Raw genomic sequence first — 10,387 nt, forward strand, 5'->3', positions numbered from 1 at the left:
AACAGAAGAAGGAGAAAGTGAAAGTGAAGGAAAAAGGACTTACATAGCGATCCGTTACGTACCCACAACTATCATATTGCTTCAGAAGACATGGATTTAACCACCAGAGTTGTCTGGAGTACTTTTATGTGGCCCTTATGTGGATTTTAGAGCTTCAAAAATTTGACACCCATTCACTAGCATTGTATGGACCTACAGAGCTGAGATATTCTTCTAAAAATCTTCGTTTGTGTTCTGCTGAAGACAGAAAGTCATACACATCTTGGATGGCATGAGGGTGGATAAATGATGAGAGATTTTCATTTTGGGGTGACCTAACCGTTTAATGGAGCGGGTTGGTTAGTGCACTCAGCTGAAAACACTTTGAAAATGCACTATAAATCCATATCTTATGATGAAACATAAAATAATGGAGTAAATAATGAATCCGTTTTTACACCAAAATACTTCTGTCGGGCGGTGTACAGGTTGTGTTTAACAACCTGCCAAACTTCATCCATTAAAATCATGCATAATTAGGTTGACTGCTGTCTCCAGAATCAAGCCAATGTAAACGGAAAATATGCAACACCGCAAATTAAAGAAGCGCTGCCCAGTAGATGAGCTTTCAAAGAGCTTCATGACCACTTAAAAAGTTATTCAAGTTAAACCACGCAATATTCCTTCAATACTGTCATTTTTATCCATGCACGTGATGAATAGGTCCAACATCGTGTTGTAGCGCTTTTAGCAGAAAGCAGTGCAATTTCACTTGACGCATGCATCTTATAGTTCCTACTTCTGCCATAAGAGGGCGGCGTTGTCATATTTTTCCTCTTTGCCTAGAGTTGTGTTGAAATAAATGTTGTGGAAAAATACATTAGACAGTGACAGTGCGTATCAGTTGCTTTATTGAAATTATAGTAGTCTACGAATAATTGTTATATGGGCTATTTATGAATGTTTGCATTATGTTCAATAGGTAAAATGTTTCTTGAGATGTATGATTATATTAATTACACCGATGATTAACAGCTGATTAGGCTTTTCCTAATTATGCCTAATGCCCACTCACATTTTCAAGCTTCATTTTTATTTTATTTTTATTTTTATTTTTAACTTTTCATTTTTCAAGCTTTTGCAAAGTCACTCCTAAAATGTCAAAAGAAAAAAAAAAAAAAACTAGAACAGCATATCCGTAATGAGGTAGGCCTAGATCTTGTGGATTAGGGTGGAGTTAAACGAACTGTCTTGTGAGATTGACGTTTGTGAAGCGTCAAATTGAACGCACGCTCCAGTCTGCTGGATGCACGCAGTTTCTCGAGTGGATCCAAGATTATTGTAAAACTTAGTCTGTCTAAACCTGAGGCACTTTAACCATTGAAAAGACGAATAGGGCAGTCCTTAGCGGCAGATACAGGCAAACCTCTTCAATGGTGCACGGCTTAACAGCAGCAACTGTTAAAGGTTAAAGAAGAGCAACCGCTTTAGGGAAATAAATTCATGCAAATGGGTGAGTACCTCCCTGTCTCTTTAGAAAATAAAATGATTACCTTTCGTATTAACGGTGAGTAATATATAGCTAGTTTACAATATTGCTCTCTCTCTCTCTCTCTGACCCCTCAATGTAGGCTATAATCATAAAAATACACAGAATAAGACCCAATTTTGATGCTTCCAGAGCTAAAAGAGAATTTAACAGCATTTCGATATTCATTCGATAAATAGTTCACATAAATAGCATTTCAAAGTCAAAAGTGTCCTATTTCACAGCCATGGGCATGCACTTTTAAAAGAAAGCTTCAAATTAAAACCAAAAAGTGTTTATATGGTTTTGGATTTTTAAGCTCCATATTGAACTTCTCAGGTATATTCTCATATTCCTTTAAAACATATATGCTTGAATTATAGTAGGCCTACAGACCAATCCATATTAATGTAATATGGATTTTATTATGTGGTATTTAATTCTTGCAGATCATACATACGGTGAGGTGAACCAGCTCGGCGGAGTTTTTGTCAATGGTCGACCCCTTCCTAATGCGATTCGGATCCGGATTGTCGAACTAGCGCAGCTCGGAATCAGACCGTGTGACATAAGTCGACAGCTCCGTGTCTCTCATGGGTGTGTGAGCAAAATTCTGGCCCGATACAACGAGACCGGCTCCATTTTACCCGGTGCTATCGGCGGGAGTAAACCCCGGGTCACGACACCAAACGTGGTGAAGAGTATACGGGATTATAAACAAGGAGATCCTGGAATATTTGCTTGGGAAATACGTGACCGACTGTTGGCTGATGGAGTGTGTGACAAATACAATGTTCCATCTGTCAGCTCCATCAGTCGCATTTTAAGAAACAAGATTGGGAACCTGTCACAGCCGAGCCAGTACGACAGCGGCAAACCCTCTCCTCCGCTCTCCTACAATCCTATGTATCCATATTCCTACCCGAGCGCCATGTCCCCGACCGGGTCCAAACTGGGCAGTCCCCCTGCTGTGTCTGTCAGTCTGTCCCGGGCCTGGCCCTCCGTCCACACCGTCAGCAACATATTAGGAATACGGGCTTTCATGGACCCCGCAGGTAATCACCCAGTCTCAAATTCAAGTTTTAGCCAAGTTTAGCACCTTGTACAGGCCTTAGAGTTTGGTTTCATGAGAAGAAAACGATAAACTTTATCAGAATATAAAATAACGATTCTTCACATACTGAAACTGAACAGTTTTCCACTGACAGACCAAGGTCAGAGAATATGGCAGCCTGTTTCTCTAAAACAGGTGAAGTGGTACGATACAATGTTCGGTATGACGGCGAATCGATTATTTTGGGTTACCTTCTTAACTTTGTGTATTGCGACATTGAGCCCTTCACTTGTGAGATGTGACTGTGTTTAACTGCATATAGGCCCACGTTTGAAACGATGTAGTAGTAAGCATTAGAGCTTTATGAAAATAAAATATTCAGACAATGCAGGCTAGTTACGGGGGTACTAATTAGCCATTTTCTTCCACAGTGGGAACTTTTATACTGTAAAATCTATTAGTTAACCTTTAAAAAGCATGTAAACCGATTGCCTTAAAAACTCTAAGTAAATAGGCAGTAAATGTACGTATATGGCTCAAGTAAAATGAACCAGGAATAGTCCACTTTACTTGAGCCAAATAAGTATATTTACTTGATTTTTTAAGGCAATTGGTTTCCTCACTTTTTAAAGTAAACTCAGCTTATTACATTTTAAAGTGTAGGCCAACATCCTTTATTGCTCCAACTGAGCCAACGAGAGATTCAAATGTTAGGCCCAAGTGTTTATGTGTTAAAATAACAATTAAGATATATTTAAGGTTGGATTAAGACTAATTTGTATCATATTTGTATTAATATATCAACAATGACAATAACAACTTTATTATTATTAGCCTGTTATTATCATTATTGTAATTATTATTTAACCTATTTAGTTTACAAATTAATTAGGCCTTAGATTTTAATTATGCATTACAATGTTTCGTAAAATAGTATATATGAATATTTTTACAGCCATTGCTGGAGCCGAGAGTTATCAGCCGAAAATGGAGGACTGGACGGGCGTTAACAGATCTTCATTCCCTTCCGTCCACGGAGTCAACGGGATAGATAAATCACCGATAGAAACCGACATAAAGTACACCCAGGTGAGCTTTTAATTTATTGGTTTATTTATTTTATATAATTTTAACGTATACAGTACATGTTTATTATGAATTTATCTCTTAGTCTGCATAAATGTAAGCAAGCATTTGAGAATTCTGTTCAAATGTTGCTTTTGCCATTTTAGGCTAGTCGAAATTATTTAGATAACCTTTTGAAAGAAGAGTTTTTATTGAGAGTTATCAGTGAGTTATTATTTATAGATGTTGGCTGTTATCTCTTTTGCACAATTTTGCAATGTGTTTTTAAGTAGGTACACATTTGCAATATATTTATAGGCATTCTTGTTGATACAAAGATAAATATCATGCGACATTATTATTTATTTCAATTTTCAGGCTTCATCAAATTTATCTGGTTATGTTCCTGCCTGTGCTTACTCCGCCACTAATCAGTACGGTGTTTACGGTGGACATGCCGGTAATTATGAGCATCACTGGCAGTCTCAGGGCGCGAGTCTTGCCCATCCGAACACCGGAACCATGATACAAAGCCCGAACCTTCACAGCGCAATATCTTTCAAACATCCGTCCCGAGAAGGTAAGTCAACTAAATACTTCGCATGAGTATGGTTCAGCTGCGAAAGTTTATAGAAATAGACAATAAATAAATAAATAAATAAAGTGTTCAGTAGCTAAATTAGTAGCAAAAAATATGTTGTTATTATGGAATTTTTTTTTTTACTTATTTAAACGAGATAAGCAGTGTTGAAACATATATATATATATATATATATATATATATATATATATATATATATATATATATATATATTATTTTTTTTTTTTTTTTTAACAACCTTTATTGAACTATAGTTGCAATTAAGTCACAACTGATCTGAGTCGAGTCACAGTATTCTCTCCAAACTGACCATACAGCTTGTCAGAATGGTATTGTAAAGGAAGAAGATTTAAAATTCAGCTGAAAGACTCAGTTACGATTATTAAGAGTATTACTCAATTAAAATGCTTATTTGCTACATGAACACTCCTCTACTTTGGTTATAGTTGTAGACAGAAAGAGTCCTCTGAGCAAACATCAGCAAGGGGGTCTGAGCGGCGTTCATGGACTCTTGCTTCCTACCTCAGAGTCATAATAACACAAAGACTACCGGAGAAAAAAGGTTTGATCATCTTTCGTTCATGTGCAGCTTCAAGGACTCGTCAGTAAGTTATGTACCTGAATGTTTCACACCATTATAGAAATGTGGGATCTGAAGCTGTGGAGAACCACATGGAATTTCTGCAATATTTGCAGTAGATTTTTCTTGATTTTTTTTTATTTGTATTATTTTTTTTTATTTTTTATTTTTTTTTTTTATGTGCAATGAATTTACTGTTAGACTGTTATTTTAAACGGACTGCATTATTATTATTATTATTATTTTTATTCTTTTTATTTTTTTTACTGTTCTCTTGAGAGGAACACAGCATTGTTTAGACTAATTCGCCACAACGAACTGAAAATGTTATTTGTCGTGTAATTCTACATTTACGTCTCTGATAATACTGAAAGACAATGCAATATATACATATCTATTTTTGTAATTCAATTTCTGCTTAATAAAGGCATGTCAAAATTGAAATCCTTTTGCTTATCATCAATTTATGGGTCATTTCTCAGCAGTCACAGTTTATAACTGAACATGTTTACAGAGAGATTATGCAGAATTTTAGAGGTGATGTTTGTTTGCATGACAGAATATTTGTGCTAACTACCATACATGCTAATAAATGGCCTATTGCTAACTCGAACAATCACATGAAACCAAAAAGTTGTTTTTGTACATTTTTACAGTCCTTTAGGTAATGCAAAATTAACTAATTGGGGGGGGGGGGGGGGGGGTCTGAATTAAGTTCATTCACTTAATTTCGAGATACATAAACTCCAAATTTGTATAAATAATCGTTAGTTAAATTACTTTATAAAAATAGCAGCAGACTATAATAAATGAAGTATCGACGGCCTTATTCGATACATCCATCTACGCTGCGTTTTCATGGCTTTACATTTTTGAAATAGCTAAATACACAAAACGAAATATGTAAAAAAAAAAAAATGGAACTAATAATAATAATAATAATAATAATAATTAAAACTGACAGTCCACACACACACATCAACGGCAGTAGAACTGCTGAATGAACGCGGTCTTAATACATTTTACTTGCGTTGTACGGTTTTATCTCCATTTTTTATTATCTTAAAAATGGAATTATGCACTCCAAAAATAAGCCTATTTTTAAGTTTTAAGCATATAACAAATTCCATCAAATTGAATTACGTAATTTTTAAATAAATTAAATAATTGAATTAAACTTAAGGTTCAAATTTATGGAAATTTTAATGAAAATGAAATTTTTTGAGTGTGGGTAATTATTTTTATAAATTATTTCCAAATACTGTTATAAGATTAGATTAGAGCTATTTAAGTTGTTATAAACACCAGACAATATCACTGTAGCATGTCTTTATGATTGTTATGATTATAATTATTATTAGTGATAGCTAGATTTATTTTTGTAATTTATATACATTTGGTACATTGTGAAACTATTTCATACACATTCCCATTCCCGTTCATCATCCCGTTCAGGTTCTTGGCAACATTTTTATGGCATGACATTATTATTATTGGAGACTCCTACATTTTTTCAGCGAGGTTCTTTGTGTCTTTAACTTTTGACTATTTGTTACTCTGTTTTCCAGAAAAATAATGAGGCAATAGCATTACGTTTTAGCACTTCAAAATGAATTTTGTATCCCTTTGCTAAGGTATAACTGCAAGACCATTGCACTTATTTGGCGTATAAACTTCTGCTAAAGTGCCACATTTCAGCTCCAAAGTCGTGATTATTTTTTATTATCATTATTTTGTGAAACGGGTTGTTTAAAACACAGAGCTGGATGCTGTGTCTAACTTGTGGGTTTACTTTTTTATAAAACAATGCAGGCTTCAGGGGACATTTTACAGAACACACATATTGGAACAGCATGGGTACATAAGGGGAAACAAAGTCTTTCAGATATATTATTGGGAATTCTTGGCCTATCAGATGGGGTCACATTTGTAAACTCAAAAATGCTTCCACAGCTTGCAGATGTTTCTTCATTATAAAGCACAGTTTTATAAAACAAACACATACCCAAATACATGTGCTCACAGATGGTAAATTTATCTGGTAGTCACAAACTATTCACAACTGTTATATTGTACATTAGAACACCAGGCTATATAATGTTTGTAGATCTAAGCATATATACACGTGCAATGCTGGTGAATATTTACAAAGTAGATGAGATATCAAATAAAACTTGGCACACCCTGAAAACAATTATCCTGGAATAAAAAATTTTTTTTGGTCAGTTCATTACAATTGTGGACAAAAGTTCTCATTCACCATCCTGCGCCTGTTTAGAGACATGTGTCCTTATCTGCGCTGTCTAGAGTGTCTATACTATTCTTTCTTACTTATTCAAAGGTTAACTGTGTGTTAGCCCAGGCACGTCCGGCAGGTAATGTGAGATGTATCATGGTCCAGTGGCAAAGAGCTCTATCTGAATGAGGGTGTGCTAGCACTCTATGCTGAGATGTAGTGTGACTTGAGCCATTAATGAGCTGTCAACTGCACCACTGGCATATCAAAGGGTTTTACAATCACCTGCTCAATAAACTAGAATGTGAAACAAATTACAGTATATTTAGTTTCAATATTCTAGTGCAGAGATGGGATTGCCTTTCATGCAGTCTGAAGTTTTCATGGCCCTGCAGTAAAAGTGTTGCAATTTTGCAGTCCTTATGAAAAGTGGGTTATAAAAGAGACCATATTAACATTTTCCCCCCTTTTTATTCTCCAATTAAACGCAGTGGTGGACTAAGTACACAAATCGTGTACTTGAGAAAAAGTATAGATAACCTAATGTAATACAGTATTACTCCAGGAAAAGTACTTGAAGTTTTCCTTTTAAATTTCTGCTTGAGTAAATGTACAAAAGTACTCACTTTTGAATGTATTAAAACTCAAGTATTAAAAGTACTGATCTATTAGGACTATCATTGATTATTTTTTGGAATCTGATATTTAAAGGTTGTGTTTGTGCAGTATGTTGTGAAATATGATTTTGATTTCACAATATACAACACTAAAAGTCATTGTTTACTCAAGAACTGCTGTGACCGGGTGGGGTGGAGGGGACGGGACTACGCCCTTGACTACAGTCAATACTTTGATACTGAACCGAGAAATAAACAAAGAGTTTTCAGATTTTTGGAATCAATGTGTCCTTTTTTATTATTTTTTTTTTATTTTAGCCCCTTTTCTCCCCAATTTGGCATACCCAATTCCCACTACTTACTTACTCACCTCAATCCGGCGGAGGACAAGTCTCAGTTGCCTCAGCTTTTGAGACAGTCAATCTGCACATTTTATCACGTGGCTCGTTGTGCATGACACCACGGAGATAGCATGTGGAGGCTTGTGCTATTCCTCACGATCCACACACAAATTACCACGTGCCCCATTGAGAGCGAGAACCACTAATCGGGACCACGAGGAGGTTACCCCATGTGACTCTACCCTCCCTAGCAACCGGGCCAATTTGGTTGCTTATGAGACCTGGCTGGATTCACTCAGCACACCCCGGATTCAAAATTGCGACTCCAGGGGTGGTAGTCAGCGTCAATACTGGCTGAGCTACCCAGGCCCCCAATGTGTCCTTTTTAAAAAAAAAAAAAATTTATCCTCAAATGATTTTGGGATACATGGATAATCACAGTTTTCCACTAAGTTGTGGAGTCCATGCTAGCTCAAATGCATGTTGTCATGAAAAGGGCAACATAATAAATACTAAGACATTAATGTTAACTCCATTCAAAAGCAGTATTATGTGGATAGCATTTGGAAGGAAAAAACAGTGTATTAAAATACAACAATGCAAAACAGGTTTTTGGACCCTGTTGTACACAAAACAGCTTAAAAGTTGACATGATGATACTGATATTTGTTATTTTAAAAATTAGAAGTCAAACAAAAATCTGGTGAAGAATTACATCTTTAAACATCTTAATCCATGTCTCAGACATATCAGTTTTTGTATGGTATAATGCTATAAAGAAAATCTCTGGTGGTTCATCCATTATGATGGAAAATGCTAACAACATCACACGAAGATGAAGAGACACATGTCAAAGCCTAAGGATAATTATGGGCTATTATGGTACACGCATTGTTGTAAAGAAATCGTTTTGACTTTTGTTAGTTATGATTGTCCTCCACACCTTGGAACATCATTAATCTCATCCAAGTCAAACACGATTAGACACAGCTCATAGCTCTATTTCAGGACATTCAGGGTTTGAATGTCTCAGTCAGTGAAACGCAGACAGCAGGCGCCGTAAGATGCACTACAGTCAGAGCGTGAAACCACAGCTTGACGTCTCCTGCGTTACTGCTGTCTTATGCATAGGACTACCTATCGCACACTCCTTCACAAGCACCACACACATTCAACGCCACACACACTTCATCATAAACACTTCTATTCAGATCAAGGCTACATATACAAATAAACAACATAATACACACATTTGGTTCCTTGGCTGTCTCAGCCAACACTTCAGTCAGAGGCATCTGTATTCCAGCAAACTGAAGTTGAAGTGCAGGTCTGTTCTGACTGGGTCTCGGACAGCAGTGAAAAACAATGCTCAAGAGAAATAAAAATCAAATAACCATTTAATTCTTGTTAGACTTATTCACTTATTAGGGGGCAGTGGTGGCTCAGCAGTTAAGGCTCTGGGTTACTGATGAGAAGGCAGGGGTTCAAGCCTCAGTACTGTCAAGATGCCACTGTTGGGCCCTTGAGCAAGGCCCTTGACCCTATCTGCTCCAGGGGCACTGTATCATGGCTGACCCTGCACTCTGACCCCAGCTTAGCTGGGATATGTGAAAAAAAATAATTTTGCTGTATTTGTGCAAATGTATAATGTGTGATAAATAAAATTATTAATTATAAATTGTCAGGAGAAAATGCTTCCCAGTTTTGTTGTTGACCTCAAAGGCTGTGCGTCCAATCGAACTCTACAGTGTCACTTGGTAGATGCTAGCCAAATTAGGCAGATGCCAACAAAGATAGGTTGTGTGACATGCCCTCATCCTTGATAACCATGAAAAAACTACACACGGAAAAAGAAAATAAGAACCAGTCAACATTTGCTAGCTGGTCTCGTAGAATCATGTTACTATTCCTAAATTTGTGCAAAGTGATGTTTATGTGTACAACAGAAGTTTTCTGGTGAAATGAATTAACCCTAGGGACGCTACAACAACAATGACTTTTATTCGCATTCACACAAATCATGAGTAAAACAGCAGATCATTAGTTCATAAACACTTACTTTTCGCCCTGTTCATTACACAATGCTATCTTATGGCTTCTATTGCATTACTTAACCAACTACTTACAAGCTTGTTCAATTGCAATCACACTGTCCAGTAGCTCAACTGATAAAGCGTTGAACTTGAAATGCAAAATACTGGGGTATGAGTCCCAAAGAGCACTGTAGAAGCACTACAAAATGGCATGGTTGTGTGTTTCATCTCACATTTGCTTTTATTATACTATTGGTTAGGTTTAGATTTAACGTTTAGGGTAGGGAGGTCAGTTTTGTTGATTTAAAAGAGCATTAACCTTGAAAACCTCATCTGTTTGGGAGGAAATTGAA

At 36.3% G+C, this 10,387-nt stretch overlaps 1 protein-coding gene across 1 annotated transcript; it reads left to right on the forward strand.

Annotated features, from left to right (window-relative positions):
- The first annotated feature begins 1,277 nt into the window (after window positions 1-1,277).
- Window positions 1,278-5,320, forward strand: LOC127415752 (paired box protein Pax-1-like). The gene is made up of 5 exons (XM_051654631.1): window positions 1,278-1,492; window positions 1,957-2,562; window positions 3,517-3,650; window positions 4,005-4,206; window positions 4,674-5,320. Exons 1-5 carry the CDS (start codon window positions 1,483-1,485, stop codon window positions 4,760-4,762), a joined length of 1,041 nt encoding a protein of 346 aa, XP_051510591.1. The 5' UTR covers window positions 1,278-1,482; the 3' UTR covers window positions 4,763-5,320.
- Window positions 5,321-10,387: the final 5,067 nt, after the last annotated feature.

Source organism: Myxocyprinus asiaticus, chromosome 25 (genome assembly GCF_019703515.2).
Source record: "Myxocyprinus asiaticus isolate MX2 ecotype Aquarium Trade chromosome 25, UBuf_Myxa_2, whole genome shotgun sequence".
Classification (NCBI taxonomy): domain Eukaryota; kingdom Metazoa; phylum Chordata; class Actinopteri; order Cypriniformes; family Catostomidae; genus Myxocyprinus; species Myxocyprinus asiaticus.